Source organism: Mangifera indica, chromosome 17 (genome assembly GCF_011075055.1).
Source record: "Mangifera indica cultivar Alphonso chromosome 17, CATAS_Mindica_2.1, whole genome shotgun sequence".
NCBI lineage: Eukaryota > Viridiplantae > Streptophyta > Magnoliopsida > Sapindales > Anacardiaceae > Mangifera > Mangifera indica.
Window position 1 is genome coordinate 12,208,571 of NC_058153.1, and position 17,793 is coordinate 12,226,363.

The 17,793-nt window shown below is 31.4% G+C and overlaps 3 protein-coding genes across 6 annotated transcripts; 2 read left to right on the top strand and 1 right to left on the bottom strand.

Annotated features, from left to right (window-relative positions):
• Positions 1–2,033: 2,033 nt before the first annotated feature.
• On the bottom strand, positions 2,034–3,695 carry LOC123200693. The gene is made up of 4 exons (XM_044616026.1): positions 3,557–3,695; positions 3,402–3,481; positions 2,704–3,071; positions 2,034–2,627 (listed from the first exon to the last, which is right to left on the bottom strand). Exons 3-4 carry the CDS (start codon positions 3,067–3,069, stop codon positions 2,076–2,078), a joined length of 918 nt encoding a protein of 305 aa, XP_044471961.1. The 5' UTR covers positions 3,070–3,071; positions 3,402–3,481; positions 3,557–3,695; the 3' UTR covers positions 2,034–2,075.
• Positions 3,696–5,317: 1,622 nt separating this feature from the next.
• LOC123200075 (26S proteasome non-ATPase regulatory subunit 9-like) lies at positions 5,318–8,566 on the top strand. Of its 4 annotated transcripts, none has more exons than XM_044615180.1 (6): positions 5,320–5,573; positions 5,678–5,738; positions 6,286–6,390; positions 7,113–7,473; positions 7,897–7,956; positions 8,308–8,566. In XM_044615180.1, the coding sequence occupies exons 1-5, from the start codon at positions 5,433–5,435 to the stop codon at positions 7,916–7,918; spliced, it is 690 nt and encodes a 229-aa protein (XP_044471115.1). In that variant the 5' UTR covers positions 5,320–5,432; the 3' UTR covers positions 7,919–7,956; positions 8,308–8,566. The 4 variants fall into 4 exon arrangements, with proteins under 4 accessions (XP_044471116.1, XP_044471115.1, XP_044471114.1 ...); XM_044615179.1 differs by having other exon boundaries at positions 8,311–8,566; XM_044615178.1 differs by lacking the exon at positions 8,308–8,566 and having other exon boundaries at positions 5,321–5,573; positions 7,897–8,154.
• A 3,843-nt stretch (positions 8,567–12,409) lies between these two features.
• Positions 12,410–16,574, top strand: LOC123199929 (probable GMP synthase [glutamine-hydrolyzing]). Its single transcript, XM_044614976.1, has 6 exons — positions 12,410–12,656; positions 12,895–13,847; positions 14,695–14,752; positions 14,857–14,940; positions 15,059–15,200; positions 15,943–16,574. The coding sequence occupies exons 2-6, from the start codon at positions 13,352–13,354 to the stop codon at positions 16,315–16,317; spliced, it is 1,155 nt and encodes a 384-aa protein (XP_044470911.1). The 5' UTR covers positions 12,410–12,656; positions 12,895–13,351; the 3' UTR covers positions 16,318–16,574.
• Positions 16,575–17,793: the final 1,219 nt, after the last annotated feature.

The following is a 17,793-nucleotide window of genomic DNA, read 5'->3' on the forward strand; positions in this document are numbered from 1 at the left end:
ATCGATGGCAATTTAAAAAATTTCATATCATAAATTGATGAGCATCTTGGAAAAAATAAATAATACATAAATATAATGATTTTACTATATTTATAATAATAAATACTAATTTAAGTAATAATAATGATATGTTACTATATGAATAGTCATTACTTATATAATTATCAGTATCTTACGATACAGATACAAATTTTATGATATGATACGATACATATAAAAAATAATAAGTATCATGAAATATATTATAATTAATATATTTTAGTGAATGAATTATATAATATAATACGCATCGTATGATATGATACATATTACCTATACATACTAATACACTTTTTAAAAAAATAATGATATAATAACGATGTATATAAAGAATTTTAAATTCTTAAAGATATTTATGATATTTTTTAAAATGATGATATATCGATTATATTTTTTTATTAATTTTTTTTTAAAAGCCACATTATACAGTACGATATGATACTTGATACACAATACATAAAATTAAGATTTTTTAATACACGATATAATAATAATTTGACTACAATAATTACTAAATTTTTAATTCATAATTATCTAATCACATAATAATATATAATTATTAACACCTAAATTATTATTCATGATAAGTGCACAATAAAACTAATTAATAATGTCATGCATTAGGATTATATTTAAGAAAATTGGTGTTACTTATTTTAAATAAATAAAACTGGGTCAATCCAATTCCATATTTAAAGTGAGTGTTAATTTGATTCAGATTTGATTGACCATCGATTCCTAATCAGATCAGTTCAATCAACAGATGTGGTTCAAGTTTCAGACATGACTTTTCATCACATATCGTAAAAATTCTCAAATTTGTCTCATTTCCCACAGTTAGTAGAAAGAATACATATTACATATATTCGATTAGGTCCCATAAATTTATGGACACAAATCATAAAATAAAAAGTAATATTATATGTATAAATAACATGCATAATTTTATACATAAATAATAAAATGTTATTATATAATTTGATAGTTTTAAATTAAAAATAAAAAACAATCAATCATATAGTGACATATCATTATTTATGTACATAATTTTATTGTAAAATAAAATATATATATTCAAAGTTAAACATAAATTACCTAATTAAGTAACGATATTTCACTCTCTAAGATTCTATATATTACATGTAATGCATAAATTTATCAAATAATGTGAGATAAGTGATGGTTAAAGTTTGCATTCTCATTATCATCCAATAATACATTTAGGTGAAGGGTATCGAAGTTTCTGTATCTTCTTTGTTATTTACTCTATATCTATGAATTCTAATTGAATGATTGAGAAATGAATTCAAACCGAACCAAACTTAAACTTAAACTTACTAAACTTGGCATAAAAGATAAGACTGGACTTAAATCGAATTTACTCGAGGTTGATTGTCAATTCAACTCAATCATACTCGAAATGAGCTCCCATATGGTGAGTTTGAGCTTAAACTTGAGCATGAAGGGGTATTCAACTCGTCAAGCTAGAAAATATTGAGAGCTCGTCAGACAATATTGTTTTGACCATCTACAATATCAAGTAGAACCAAGCTTGAGCTTAGCACAATAATGTAGCCAAACTTAAGCCAAGTTCAAGTACAACTCCATCAACTCGAATTAAACATGCGCTTGAGCTTGATAACATCCTATACCCATGGCTAAACTAGAATCCACCCCAACTTTTATTATAATAAACTTCCTTAAGATTATCAAAAAATTCAACGGAAAAAAGAAACCTATATTTCTAGAGTTTAAAAGATAGCCATTTTTATTTTCCTGCTTGCACTGAAAACCAACTGAGCTTAGTTCTCCTGGTTTACACGAGGTGTGCACATTGGCTAGCCGAAAAACTAGCCATACTATCTATCTATATATATGTGTGTATGTGTGTGTGTGTGTGTGTGTCCAAAATCGAACCATTGCTTAAGCGTCTATTCATAGCCGAAAATACTCCAATGCAAGTCAGTATTAACCTGTAACTAAACATACTCCTATGTGTCAACACTAATTCATTGCTAAACATTCACTAATTCAAGTCAAGTACATGCTCTCTTCCTTAAAAGCCTTTTTACAAATGCTACTTTGCGGTCACCTCTTAAAGATTTGAATGCTGAAATATTAGATGAATTACCAAGTATAAGCGTTAATGCATCAAATTCATCATCCTCGGTAAGTCCCATAGTAGCAAGCTCATCAGCAATGTCACTCCTATCTTCTTTGTCATAAACTAAATGCTCAACTAACTTATCCATGAGTTCAACCGACCGAGAATATGCACGCTCAAATGATGTAGCAATCTCTTTTATTGCAACAATGAGTTCATCTCTTGATCTCCTTCTTTTACTAAAAATTTCAGACTGAGATCCCATCGAATGTTGGGTACTACTAGGTGGGGCGATTGACTCGGGAGAACAACCACCATTAACTTCAAGGGCATCACCATTGACCTTGTCTAAATTTATCTCTTCCACCATTTCACCAGGTGTTGCTGCCCCACATCTACTTGCATGATGCATTCCGAATATATTGATCAACCTCTCATATATGGGGAATGGCTTGTTTCTCCATTTTCTAGCCTGCATGTGAGACTGTAATAATTCCACAGGTTACACAAACACTCTACAAATAACCATACAATGAAACTGACATTGAACTCACACTTACTTGAACATAAGACTCCCAAGTAGATTCACTATCAACCACCACACATTTTTTTGCGTCATTCCATTTGAACCCGTTCGTGTTCAACATGTCAAGAATTATGCCATATTGCTTCTTCCATTTTCTCATCTTCGAGTCAATATGCGGAGAAGCTTTCAAGCCAGACCTTGGCAAAACTTTTGTCAATGCCTTTTCAATTTGTATGTAAGTACCTGGCTTGAAGGAACCATTTTCAGTTCGACCACCCTCAAGGATTATGGAGTCTAATATGTTCAACAATACAGCTTCTTCAGCTTTGGTCCATACTCGCCTCGACTCTTTTCTCTTATCATTAGCTTTGATGTCACAACTCATTACTTCCAAATCCATTCCTAAACATTATATTTCATTATCATTGAACCAAAAAGAAAAAAAAAAATCTTATTGACAAACAATCACAATCCACAATCAAGCCAGAAAAATCACTGTAATTATGGCAAAGAAGCTAGTTCAGATTATTGCTCTTAAGAAACACGTTTCACTGCTCAAATTGAGAAACTTCTGTTCAAAATTCAAATTATTAATCCAATTTATTTCAGATTTGTTCAAACCCACAAAACAAAAGCCATACATTACTGTTTATACAGAGCTTCGAAATTCAAAAATTCAAGCACAAAAACGCCGTAAAAGAAGACTTGAAAGAAGAAAGAAAGAAAACTCACTATTCAAGCTAACATATCAAAACTTGCCGAGAAGTTGCAGAGAAAGCCGAGTCGAAGAGAGGCGAAATCGGAACTAAAATCTGTGAGAATTTGCGACAGATCCGGTAAGGTTTCGAACACGCATAGTAAATTGGAAAATTCAGTTAAAATTTTACCTGAAAAGAAGCGATCGTGCAGAAAAATTAAACCTCTTTCATGGCGTGTTCTCTTGTTCGAAGTCAAGGACGAACGAGCAAAGCAGTCAGGCAGACCAAAAAAAAAAACCGCTGCTCGGTGAAAACCCGTGAGGGATTAATTCATTTACATCCTATAGTTTTGGTTAATTTCCGTGTGTTGTGTCCAATTAACAAAGTAACACTTTAGTCCTGTTTGTCTTAGGTGTGGCAAATTGGGTTGACGAGTTAGATTCTTGTATGTCGTTTGAGTTTGCATTTGTGGATTCAACCTATGATTATTAAACGGATGACACAGTAAAAATGAAAAACACAAATGATGAGAAGATGTGATCTTACATCGGTAATGAAAAACAAGATGATTTTTTAAAATGGTTCGAATGATTGCTCGAAAATCTATACCCACCTCTAATTTATGAAGTTATTTTTTTAGAGAGATTTTGATAGAATAACGATATAATTTTAATATAGGTAACATTACGAGTTACAAAAATACGCTTTATTTACATAGATACAACAAAAGAAAGAGATAAATGTGTAATTATATATTGTAGAATTGTGTTAGTCCTCGATGTTAGGAGATGATTATTATCACATAATGGTAGAAGATAGAGATAAAATATGATTGAACAAATCCTGAAATTTTCAAGATTTATCATTCTCGTTATTTTTGAATAAGATTTCTATCTGTAATTCGAGTCATCTAGTGTGTGGGCATGTTACTCGTATAGCTAAGTAGTAAAGGAAAATTTGACCACACAATAACAAATATGATCTTTTTAACATATTTATTGCTCGCGTATTTCATTGCAATTCAATTTAACTCATTTAATGTGTTTAATTATTAACAATCATAAAGATGATACACAACTTGTTTATGGCAAGAGCATGATCAAGAATTTAAGATCAATAATACTAACTTCACTTAAACGCCGTTGGATTTTGTTATGTTGACATGTTTAGTAATTTATTTTCACTGGAATTGTTCAAGGACTTAAATGTTATGTTTTGATCTTAGAGGAACCAAATTAAATTGAGTGAATTACATTTTTCCCACATGAGCTTAGCCTTAAAACATTATTTTATCTTGAGTTGAGATAAATTATATTTTTTCACTCAAAATCTAAATATAAATAAAATTTTTTCACTCCAAATTAAACTTTATTAATAAAAAAATAGTATCAAAAGTAAAATTATCATTTTATCCGTATTATTTTATTTTTTTTAAATTATCATATAATTTTAAATTAACAAAAATAAAAAATAACATTATATTTAATTCACATAAAAAACTACTTATTTTCTTTTCACTCTTATCTTTTCTTTATCTTTTATTAATAGGGTATTTTTATCGTATAATCATATATTTGAGAATAAATTTTAAATTTTAAAAATATCAAAGGTTTTTATGGAAATTTTAAAATATTTTTGCCCCTAATAATTTTAAAAATAACATTTATACCCTTAAATAATGAATAAAATATAACAATATTTTTAATAGTTAAACAATCATATTTAAAATATTTAGATTTGTTTTTGTGTTTTTAAAATTAATAGAACAAAATTACTCTCTTGCCGTATGCCATTATTTTTTAAACATAATTTGAGTTTGGGCGTAAAATGTTATTTATGCAAACTAAGGGTGGAACAGGTTGGAGACCAAACCTCGGGTGGAAAAGGTGACTTAAATAAATTTGATGGATCCAAAAGAAATTACTCGTTGAGCTGTGCGGGTTTATTGATGGGGCATAGTGCTAATTGTTAATACCGTTCGGTCCACCAAAATCCTGGGAAAATTTAAATCGCTTCACTGTTCACTGCAAAACCCTAACAATCCACGAACAGAGCTCGGTCAAGAATGGTTGGAACGAATCTGAAGGCGGAGACAATGAGTTTGATGGAGAAGCGAACGGCGGTCGAAGCCGAGATGAATGCCATCATCCACCGTCTATCTCAACCCGGCGGCCCTGGTCTCTCCGGCAATCTCATAGACGCTGAGGTTTTCAGTCGAAACTGAATTTAATTTTTTAATGTTGTGAATTATTAAGTTCAGCGGTGTGCTTATGACTTGATTATTTTTCATTGTTTGTTTGTGCTGTGTAGGGCTTTCCTCGTTCTGATATCGATATACTTCACGTTCGAGCTGAACGACGTCGCCTTGCTGGTATTATCTTAATTTTTTTTAATAATCGGTTTATTTATTTATTTGTTATTCCGTTGATTTAGTTGAGTTCTCATAATATTTTATGAAGTTGTTTGTAAATGATGCACGTTTTGGATTACATAAACTGTTTTTGAAGTGGTGTTGTGGAAAGAGCTTCTGAGCGAAAGTATTTCTGCAAAAAAAAAAAAAATCCACTTGAATACTAACTGTTGGGTAATAAGGGTTACAAACAAACATGATGACAAGTCACTTTGTTTATACCGGTTAGTATCTATCATTTGTACATGTAGTATTCATCTAGAAATTTATGGATGAAGTGAATTTAAGAAGTATTCCAAATGTTTTTCATATCTAAGATGTCCTTTGAATTAAGTACTTCTTGCGAAAGCACTTCAGCCATGCCAAACAATGCGAAAAAAATCTGTATGGAACTGCTTTTATAGATTTGAAAATTATTCTTCAACATATTGTAAGCAGACTGGTAGTTTTATGTTTTATATATCCGTTTTTTTAGTAGTCATATTGTATTTACTGCTTTTGAGTGCAGAGTTGCGAAATGATCATCAGGAGATAAGTGAGAAAATAAATGAAAATATACAACTTCTTCATTCGGCAAGGCTCTCTAATGTGTCATCATGTGTCAAAGATTCAGGTTTGTGGCTGGTTTTTAGTCATATTTTCATCAGAGAAGTCTTCTGATGAAATTGTTTTACTGTGTTGAATCAGTTTGTATGGTTCACTAATGCTTCAGTTTGCATATGAAACAGTGAGCTATTTACTTTGATTAAAAGATGTCAATTTTAGCTTAACTATCAATTGTGATTGACTGAGATGATTTGTGGTAATTACAAGTTTCTTAGAATTCAGTGCTGTGGTTGATGAACACTGTTTCATATTCATGAACACGTGTTTGGGTGAGTGCTGTTTTGCTAGCTGTTAGTTTTCTTGTTCACAACAATCTTTCTAAATCTCTCCAACAATTTAAGCAGAACCCTCTTTTTCTCTCTTGCAGAAGACTCATTTTTTGAAACTTCTCTTTTATGGTAATAAGTGTGTCCTTATTTTGTATAGGATGAAACTTCCAATTCGCCCATCTGTAAAATGCATGTTCTTTGACTTTAAGGTTAAGAAATGATGGTGTAGGTTTAGTTCATCTTCTTTTCATCTAGTTTGCTGACTACTTGAAACTTAGGAGTACTAACCTCATCTTTCACTAGTTTTAGGTGCCAATGTCTTTCTTGCTTGAATGATTAGTTTTGGAACATTTCTTTTGGCGGATAGCTTCACTTTAAAATGAAGTAAATTTGTCTTTTCAAAATTATGTTTACCTGTAAACATGAAAATGATTGCATTTTGTTTTGCCTCCTTATGAAGGTAATGATGCAGACTCAAATCAAAACTCATCACTAGTCAATGCTGATGCCTCTGCATTCCCAAGCAATAACATTCAGAGAGATTCTCCAGTTTCCATGGATGTGGATTTGATTATCAGCAAACCCTTTGCACTTATTGATGAAATTACTGATGCATCTCCAGCAGCAGAGGATGGCTTACAGCTTGGAGATCAGATTGTGAAATTTGGGAAAGTAGAAGCTGGTGAGAATTTGCTAGAAAGGCTTGCTTCTGAAGGCCGGTCAAATCTGGGTCAAGCAGTACCTGTAGTGATAATGAGGCAAGGAGCTGTGATAAACTTAACAGTGACACCACGAACATGGCAAGGCAGGGGTTTACTGGGGTATGTGATGTGTTTCATTTTTCTGTCCTTCTGTTTTTGTGTCTATTAAATCTTAATTAATAAAGCTTTTAATTGTTTACATCAAACATGGAGCATCATACCCATACTTGCACAAAAAAATTTCAAAAAGCTGAACAAGTGAGCTTCACATGAATGCAGATTCCTGAAAGACTTTTATAACTACAGACCCTCACACCTCTGATATATTAGATTATCAATTTCATTTCTGCCATGTAACTCCAACTGTGCATAGCTAAATAAAGGAAAAGATTGTTCTACTGCAAGTTTTATATTGAGTATTAATTAGAGAAGCTGTAGGTAACTTGGAGCTTCTCTATGATAGGATAAAGGTTTTCTTGACATGTTGCTGTAAAAATTGCTCATAAAAATTCTAATTTGTGGCTTATGTTTTATTGCTTGTAGATGCCATTTCCGGATCTTATAGTCAGTTATATTTTCAATTCATAGTTTGGAGGATGTGAGGTACAGTGTTTTCTTCCAGTTGCAATGTGGTGCTTTGATGTACTTGAGTGGCTGAAAATCTCAGTTTCTATGTTTTATGTATCAATAAAATAAGAATAAGACTATATGCACCAATAATGAGTATTAATTTGTGTATTAACAATTATGTGATTTAGTGGTATTTTATCTTTAATTCAAAATCACCTAATTATATAGTGACACGTTATTGTTAGTTTACAAATTAATATATATTGTTAGTTTACATAGTTTTATTAATAAAATGATGTAATGTATCCAACTTCAATATTTTCTATTACTTATATATAGTTATTATGTTTTTATCTTTATTTTTTTATTTGGATGTGTTTGTAGCAGACCAATTGATGGATGCCACTTAATGGGTGCAGTCTTTTACCGATCACATGTCTTTTTGGTTCAAAAGAATAAAATCTTCCACTTTATCTTACCGTATTTGACCATTGCATGCTTGATAGAATTACTCAACTTTTACTTTTATTCTCTTGACAACTTTACTTTCTTTTCTCCCTCTCTTGTTATTCCATACTTAGGATTAGTCAATCAAATCCTGAATTCTTCTCTCATTATTCCATTCTTGAAAGTTGCATTTTCATGATAAAAGTGAAGGCTAAATGTTGCTAACTAATCTATATAAACTATCATATCAGTTTGTAATTGGGTGATTTTTAAAGCAAAAAAAAAAAATAATAAACAATTATATCATCTAATAACAAATTGTTAGGTGAATTTGTTTAGTGAAATTAGCAAGATTTGTTCGTACATGTGGATAATGTATGCTATGAATTTTGAAATGTTGCTTGCTCCAAAATTTATGGTCCTAACCGCCTAGTAGGCACCAATATGGACAAAAGTTAATTAGAGAGATGGTTGAAAGTGATATCAGGGAAGCTTAGGTGAGAGATTCATATTATTGGAAGGCATAATTCAAAATGATAGCATGTTGAATTCACGTCAGTGTGAAAGGTCACAAAGACTAAGATATTATCAAAAAGTAAAAAAAAAGCAGCATTGAATTTGACTAGGCATCAACAAAGAAAGAAAGAAAGGTTTTCACCTAAAAATGCTTTTTATCCGGGGGTGGAAAGAAAGAAAAAAAGAAAGAAAGAAAGAGAGAAGATCTAAGAAAGAGCAAAATCTATGCTTGTCTTTGTTGATTTGTTTGCCATTTGGGATTTTTTTAAATCAAAAATTAATCGGAAGATTACACTTGGTGGTCTACAAAGACGACACTTTTCCTTCTTATTCAAATTTCCTTTTTGAGTCTTCAAAAGAGATAAGACTAATTTAGCGATGCACAAGGTTATTTGAAATGTCAAAAGGGAGGGGTGTTCTTGTTGCTTTCCAAAGTTTATAATGGTTAAATGGCCATTTTTGGAGTTATAGAAGTATAGCTTATGATACTTTCCAATGTTATATGTATATATATATATTTTTGGATACACAATTAAGTATAAAAAAGAGAATTTACATAATTTTATACGTACAGTTTTATTGATCTTAACTTATAAATTATTTTGTATTTGATTTAATCCTCATCAAACTAGTAACTTAAAAAAGGAATAATTTGACATAAATGACCTTTGGATGATAAGTCATTCAAACAAATTATAATATATCTAAATAATTAGTTTTGCTCTGTGTTTTAATCATTGGATTGGTTTGATTTATGGTTGAATTTATTGAATTGTCTTAGGTATACGAAAACACAAACATCAACATCAATGAGTTGGAAACATTTATTTTTCACCATCATCTAATTAATATATTTAATAAATACATTATAAATATTTAATTTTATCATGTCAATATTAATGTTTCATCTAATCGATCGAATTGGTCAAGATCTAGATTGGTCTTTTGACCTGGTTAAGTTGATATAAATCTAAAAAACATTGTTAACATTAGAGATGGATATGAATTAGGCCAAACTCGAATACTCTTCGATTCGAATATAGCTTAGTTGAAAAATAGTTTGGATCAAATTTCGCTTAAATTCATCAAACCAAAATTAAAAAAAACTCAAGTTCGGTTCAAATAAAGAATTATTTGACTCGTTTTAATTTAAGTTTAACTTGAATTTATAGTTTGAATTAGTGGTTTAAATTCACCACTTAATTCAGGTCAAATTCATAATTCGGATTGATAGTTTAAATTTCTGGTTCGAGTTCATGGTTTATTGAGGAAACAATGTTATTTTATCTAAATAATATACAAAATCATCGATTCAAACCATGAATTAAAATTGAGTCAAGCCACGAATTTGAATTATGAATTTGAGTTGATTCAAACTATGAATTTAAATCAAATCGAGTTACGAATTCAAACTATAAATTTAAACTAAATCAAGTCAAATATTTCATAACTCAAGTTTAGATTAATTGAAAAAATGAATCAAATCTTTCAATTCGAATTTAAATCAAAACCAAATTGACTCAAACCAAAACAAGTTTCTAACCTGAGCCCGCTTAAATCATATCCCGCCTTAGTTGACACCAATATAGAAAGAAACATATAATTTTAGTCAGTGTTTGTTGGGTCATCACTCTATTGAAAGTCAAAAGTAGTAAACTTGTTAATTTTCAATAAGCCAATATTGCAAACAAAGAATCTAAGTGTGATAAAATAAAAGTACAAGATAAGGTTTAGCATTAAATAAAAATAAATAAACCTATAACATAACTCAAAATAAACTTGCTACCAACCATTAATTGATTGAAAACAAATAATACACATTTCATAAGTATATGACTATTTCATCATAAAAACAGTTGGTTAAGAACTGGAATACGAGGCTCGTATTTAAACTCTACACTCTCGAAAATAGACTTGAAGAGATATATTAAAATCTTTTTATATGCTTGGAATGAAATGAGAGGAGACTAGGCTCTTTGTTGTTTACTAACCCGTAACATTTTACTAGATTTTTTTTTTTTTTACATTTAAATTCATTTTATGCGGTCGTTAGATTTTTTAAATATCAGGTTAATGAAGAAGACGATTTGATCCAATTAGTAGTCAGATTGGTTGATTGATAGTCAGACTGATTAACTATTCAAAAATAATATTTAAATTTTTTTTACTAATTTATAATTAAATATATAATTTGACTTATTTAATATTAAAATAAAATTAGTTCAATAACATATATATATATATTTAAATATGATAAATAAAGTTTGGGTTCAAATTTTTATAATAAATTTAAAAAAATTAATTTTTTGTATTAACTGAGTCAAATATGATTTTATATATAATCTATTTAATCAGTCTGATTAACAATTAATAGTTCAATCTATTGGATCATAAGTCCGATCAAATTTTTAAAACCATAATTCTAACATCTAAAACTTATTTTACAATTTTGGTGATATTCTTCTAGTGATATGTATATATAATATATGTTTTTTTGTGAAAAATATAATATTTTTCCAAAAAAATATTCAATTAAAATAATATTTATTAGAAATTTTATTTTTAGTGATGTTTCAAATTATAGAAATTTATATTTATATTTATTTTGAGAAAAAAAATATTATGTAACCCATTTATTTGGGTCCCAGTCAACAATAACCCATTTATGAGCGTTTCTAGGAAAATAGCCCTGTCCACATTTAATAATCTGATAACAACTGATTTATGTCTATCAATCAAATAATGTTTTTAGTCAACAGTAAATTGCTTTATTGATGGGTACAGATTCGACCCAAACTGTTCGAACCCAATTCATACCTTGGATGGAATGAATTGAATTTATAATAAGAGTTGAACCCAATTTTCTAAACAATTAAAGTTAATTTAATTTAATATTTAAGTTTAATTAAAAATTAAATTATTTTTAAATAAAAGTTTGAGTTTTAGCTATGTAACTTTATATTCGATCAAAGTTTATTGGGATTTGAATGTTAGGACCTATTTGAATTCGGATTATTTTATTATAACAAATTTAATTTTTAATTCGAATTTAATTTATTTCATCTTAATATAAATTTGAGCACAAAAGCTTGAATGGAAATCTAAGTGTTGAAAGTATTTTTTGTCTCCTTAGTAATTTTTTTTATAATAGATAAAATTATAAATAAAAAAGTAAATAATAATTAGAGTTTTTATCATATTTATAAAATTTTAATTTATCTGATATAATAATTATAAGTCTGATCAATATATTTTAGAGTTATTTATTTAATTAAAACGGGTAGATTCGTGGGTTAAAAAACATAATAATAATAATAATAATAATTAGAGTAAATTAAAATTAAAAAAAAAAAAGGCTTGATAGCATCGCCGTTATGGTAATTTTTTTTTTTTTTATTTATTCATTTGTGTATAATTCACTGGGAGCAGCCGGTGAAGTAGTCGTAGAAACCGGTTCGTCCGGTCAACATTCACCAACAAAATGAAGTATAGAAGGCCCAATCTTTTACTTTTCTGTCTTTTACTCATTTGATAGCTCAGCACTTCTCTCTCTAAAAAGCAACGAAAGTTTTGTAGAGAGACAGAGTTTCAATCTCGATAGATCGAAACCCACATTCAATCTTCATTTTCCGATCAACCTATTTTCAATTTTCCGGGGAAACAATTAAAAAGCTAAGATTTTTAATGATAAATGTGTCAGCTTTTGAAATTATCCGCATGTGGAACTCACTGAAACGACACAGTTTCAAAATTCCAGCTTTTCTTTTGGGGTAAAACATTCACATTCACATTCTCTCTCTCTTCCTCTCGTTTTTAACAATGCAAAATGGAATCTTTTTGTTTCTATGCTTGGTTTTGAATGTGTTTGATTGAGAATATTTATACCAGAATCAAATCTTTTTATTGTATAATAATTGATTGGCAGCTTTTTGGTGAATGTGAAGGCTCTCTTTGTTTGAAAGTTGAGCTCATTTTGATTTTTTTTTTTGGTGGGATTTTTTATTTCAGGGCTTTTGAGCTGATTTGAAGTTTGTGGATAAGCAAAATGAGGGTTTCTGATATTTTTGTGAGATGGATTTGTGGGTTTTGAGTGAGTGTTAAGAGGTTTGGAAGCTCAAATTTGAGTGAGTTTTAGGGTGAGAAGCTGAGATCTGTGTTAATGGATGTGGTTTGCTAGAAGTGGATAGTGTACATGATTTTGTTATTTAGGGGTTTTGAGCTTCATATGTGATGAAAATGAGGGTTTAACTGGATTCTGTTGGTGGTTCTTGAAGATGTCGCTGTTTAGTTGAGAAAAATCTGAGGATCGGGGTGATGTTGTCAGCTGATTTTGCTTGGTAGTTGTGTTCAATTTTGGAGATTTGACTGAGCCCACTTGATTGTGAATTTGGCATGTTTGAGAGATTTTGTGATAAAAAGGCCAAGATCTCTTCAAAATTTCAGTTGGATAAACTGTGTTGAAGCAATGTCGGGTGCTCCTAGAGTAAGATCAATGAATGTGGCTGAGTCGGAGACCAGGCCAGTCCTTGGACCTGCTGGGAACAAAACAGGCTTATTGAGTGCACGGAAGCCTGCTTCGAAACCATTGAGAAAGGTTGAGAAATCACCCATAGAGGTTAAAACAGCAGAGGAGAAGAAATCTGTTGTTCCATCATCTAGGGCTACTACTAAGTTGTCACCTAAATCTCATTCTCTTAGTGTTCCATCAGTGCTTCGCCGCCATGAACAGTTGATACAGTCTAATTTATCTCTGAATGCCTCATGCTCATCTGATGCCTCTACAGATTCATTTCATAGTCGAGCATCTACTGGAAGGTTGACACGGTCAACTAGTCTACGGAGTTGGAGGAAACCATTTTCTTCAAAGCCAAGGAGTGTTGTTTCTGATGGAGGGTTAGATTTTCCACCATCTGATAGTTCGCTGACCAAGAAAAGGTGTGCTTGGGTGACCCCAAATACTGGTTAGTTCTTGCTTCTTTCATTTTTATGTAATTTGTTACATTTGCTGTATAAGTGAAGTTTGTGTTATCATGTGTTTTTGATACTTGATAATCTTTGCTTTTGTTGGTGTCATATATGGTCTTGCATTTGCTTGGGTGACCCCAAAACAAAATGATTATTTGGGACTACCCATTATATATGTGCCATCTAATTTCTTTCCTTCTTTTAAAATTATGTCTCATTATGAATATGTTGCTGCTTAATGCTTATGCTTTGCGAATGCATATTATTGGTTTCGAGTGATAAAAAGGAATGTTCTTTAATTCAACTATAAATAAATTATTGCTATTTTTGCTTGCATTGGATCATCTTTTTTATTTTCAAAAAGCTAAACTGACTAGGATTTTGACTAATTTTATTTGACCTGCTCTAGGGAAATTAGCAGTATGTATCCAAAATGTGCTTGGCTAGCATCCTGGATGATCTGTGTTCACTAAGGACAGCATATAATATATCTGTTCTTACCGATATTGATCGTGGTTAATGATAATATTTGTACCTGCAATATTAAGTTAATGGCTTTTTCTTGTGCCGGTGTGTGCTAGAGGTATTTATATTCTATGAAGGTTATAGGTTATACAATATAAGGATCCTTGAATGAAATATGATGGTGATTGGGGCGGTGAGATGAAGCATGACAACTTATTGACCATCAGTTATAAAATCTTGCTTGTTGCAATATTGCTTTCAATGGTTATTACATGTGGACAGTATAAGCTGGCCAGTGACAGGTTCACATTTGGTGTATGCATAACTGCTTTTGTACTTCCAAGTATTATTACTGAGTAATTTTTGTGGTAAACTCAGATCCCTGTTATGCTGCCTTCCATGATGAAGAATGGGGAGTTCCAGTACATGATGACAAGTATGTAATCAGACTTTTGCCCCTTGTATGTCTAAAAAGACTTCTGCTTAGTGGTGAAATCCTGTTTAGCAAATTGTTTGATTTATATTCTTCTCTGCCTGCAGGAAATTGTTTGAGCTTCTTGTACTTTCAGGTGCTTTGTCTGAACTCACATGGCCTGTTATCCTTAGCAAGAGGCACATTTTCAGGTAAGACATTTATGAAAGTCCCACTTTACTTTTGTTAAATGCTATGATATATGTTGATCCTGTAGCCTTGACCTGCACCTGTTTCTGAACTCTATTTTCACAATTGCTCAAAATTCAGGGAAGTTTTTGTAGACTTTGACCCCATTGCAGTCTCAAAATTGAATGAGAAAAAGATAATTGCTGCAGGAAGCACAGCAAGCTCTCTATTATCCGAACTTAAGCTGCGTGCTATCCTTGAGAATGCTCGACAAATATCCAAGGTAGATTCTCATTTTTTTTACCATTGTCTTCTATTTAGTGGCAGAAGATGCATACGGGCAAGAGCATAGAGGGATATTAAGAACTTCTTTCTGCATAAATGTATAACGTGGTTTAACTTAATGAAAAATAATTTTGACATGAATTTACCTATTTGAATTCACTCTCACTAAAAGTTAAACAAATGTCTACAATATGACAACTCTGACCGAAGTTGTCTGTTTCTTGAAGTAGGATTAGTTAACATGTCAATCACTCTCGATGCAGAGAACCTTAGATTGATTCAATATTCCCACTTTTTGTATATTATTCCTTTGCAATAGCGTGCAGAGTTGTTTCCTCATTTGCACAAGCAATTAGGTGAGAACTAATGGATGCTTAGTGATAATTTAATATGGTGGGTTGGTGAAAAAGTAGTTGAATGGTGGTCCTGATTCCTCATCCATTAATGTGACCCATGTAGGACAAACCATTATTCTACCTTACTTTAATTCGATGTGAATTATTTTATCTTCATGTCAAGAGTTTACTTATGCAACCTAATTATTTCATTTCTTGAAAGATGCCAGCTTGTTAGTTGGGTAGTCTCAAATCATTCAATCTGAGTTTATGGCTTTTTTCTTTATTTTTTTGTGCGATCATTAGCCACTTCGTAGTTGCTATGGTTATGACTTTCTTTTTTTTTTGTTAAGTTGCTATGGTTATGATTGCAACTAACTGTTCGCAGGTTTTGCCTGATGCCAGGTCATTGATGAGTTTGGATCATTTGACAATTATATTTGGAGCTTTGTAAACCACAAGCCTATAGTGAGCAAGTTCCGGTACCCTCGACAAGTCCCTGTGAAATCCCCAAAAGCGGACGTGATAAGCAAAGATCTTGTGAGACGGGGATTTCGGAGTGTGGGGCCCAGTGTTGTCTATTCATTCATGCAGGTCGCAGGGATAACCAACGACCATCTCACCAGTTGCTTCAGGTTCCAAGAGTGTATAGCTGCTGCTGCTGCTGAGGTGAAGGAAGAAAACGGCGTCCCTGATAAGGACAAGGGCAAGAAAATGGATGGCACAATTGAATCAAAATTATCCATATCTATCGATGCATTAAGTCTCTCCTCAGAATGATGAGCACAAAACAAAAAGAAGTCTGGGTTTTGTGTCAAAAAGAAGTCTGGATTTGTGTATAAAAATTTCATGAATTCTTATGCATCATGGATTTGTAGATTGTAGATTACTGAAAGTGAAATTACAATTAACTGGTGGTGATTTGTGAGGATGATTAGAGGCCTATCTGTCCGTCACAGAGAGCCTTTACAAGTTGATGTACAATTTTTTGTACAGTTAAGAGAAAAAGGTTAATTAGTAAGTAGAAATTTATCTAATCTTCTAAAGGAAACTCATCTATCTGCTAAACGAAACTTCAACAACAAACAAAACACGCCTAACATAAAGTTAAAACTACAAATAATATTATCATTCTGTATGTTACATTTTGTTTCATGGATGAGTGTGTAATCTCGAGTTAAAACAACAAGTTGATCCCTGAGATCTTTGAAGTCACATCATTGTTCTAAATTTGTAGCAGAATTGTTTTTTTCCCCCCTTTTTTTGGGTAATTCTATTAGTTTTAATATTAGTCACATAAGACAAGATTAGAAGTATTTTTGTACTTAGTGCACAATAAACTATATAGCATATACAATTGGGTATGAAAATAATGTATCATTATATGATTGAATGATTTTAAATTAAAAATAAGATAATATTTAATCACAAAATCTAAATATTACCCTTACATTCTATTAAACCAAGTTGTCACCAGACCTTTGAGGCTAAAATGTAAGTTTTGTTTTAACCCTAAAACTTTAATAAGTTTCATGAGGTGGGTCTTGTTGATTGTTGATGGGTGAATGGGAATTGGTGGACAGCTAGAGCTGTCCAGTGTCCATTTTATCTTTAATGGGTGACAATGATGGCGTTTGGGGCACTATGTTCCATGTCCCCAAAGGCAACGTAGGCCTAGGATTCCTAATTTTGAGACAATTTTTAGGCTTTTGTTGGGCCCTAGATTACCATAAAATTTTGTAGAATGTATCTCTCACTAGATTATATCAATTATGCCTTATGATGATTATAAAAGGCTTTCTATCTAGCCTATTGAGCATTGACCAAAAGTATAGGAAGCATGATGGGATGTGTTGTAGGTGATGATGCTTACTTAGGAAAGCTTTGAATCTTTTTACACATGGGATTTGTTCAAGTATTTTGAGGGTATACTCAAACATCTCTTTTTCTTAGAAGGATAGTGGTTTCCCATTTATAAAAGGCCAAATGACTATTTCCCACCCAAGTTTAAGTGTCATCACAAAAAACTAAGGTTTTATTTATTTGGCCCCCCTTAGTTTGAAAACTCACAATTTAGCCCTCATATGAAGTTTGAAAAATAAAAAATTTCCACCTAGGGTTTACAAATCAAGGTCGAAATTGCCGGAGATGATTGTCTCCGGTGGCGTTGGCTCTCCCTCCCAGCTCAAGTCTCCCTACCAACCACTTTCCAACCATTGGCGTAAGCTATTTCCTTCGACGAAAACAAAATCGTCT

Coding starts and splice junctions, on each gene's coding strand:
- LOC123200693 (XM_044616026.1), bottom strand. CDS start 3,069: ATGGATTTGGAAGTAATGAGTTGTGACATCAAAGCTAATGATAAGAGA. Junction 2,628..2,703: donor CTTGGGAGTCTTATGTTCAA/GTAAGTGTGAGT, acceptor GAATTATTACAG/TCTCACATGCAGGCTAGAAA.
- LOC123199929 (XM_044614976.1), top strand. CDS start 13,352: ATGTCGGGTGCTCCTAGAGTAAGATCAATGAATGTGGCTGAGTCGGAG. Junction 13,848..14,694: donor TTGGGTGACCCCAAATACTG/GTTAGTTCTTGC, acceptor TGGTAAACTCAG/ATCCCTGTTATGCTGCCTTC. Junction 15,201..15,942: donor ATGCTCGACAAATATCCAAG/GTAGATTCTCAT, acceptor GCCTGATGCCAG/GTCATTGATGAGTTTGGATC.
- LOC123200075 (XM_044615180.1), top strand. CDS start 5,433: ATGGTTGGAACGAATCTGAAGGCGGAGACAATGAGTTTGATGGAGAAG. Junction 6,391..7,112: donor ATCATGTGTCAAAGATTCAG/GTTTGTGGCTGG, acceptor CTCCTTATGAAG/GTAATGATGCAGACTCAAAT. Junction 7,474..7,896: donor CAAGGCAGGGGTTTACTGGG/GTATGTGATGTG, acceptor TATTGCTTGTAG/ATGCCATTTCCGGATCTTAT.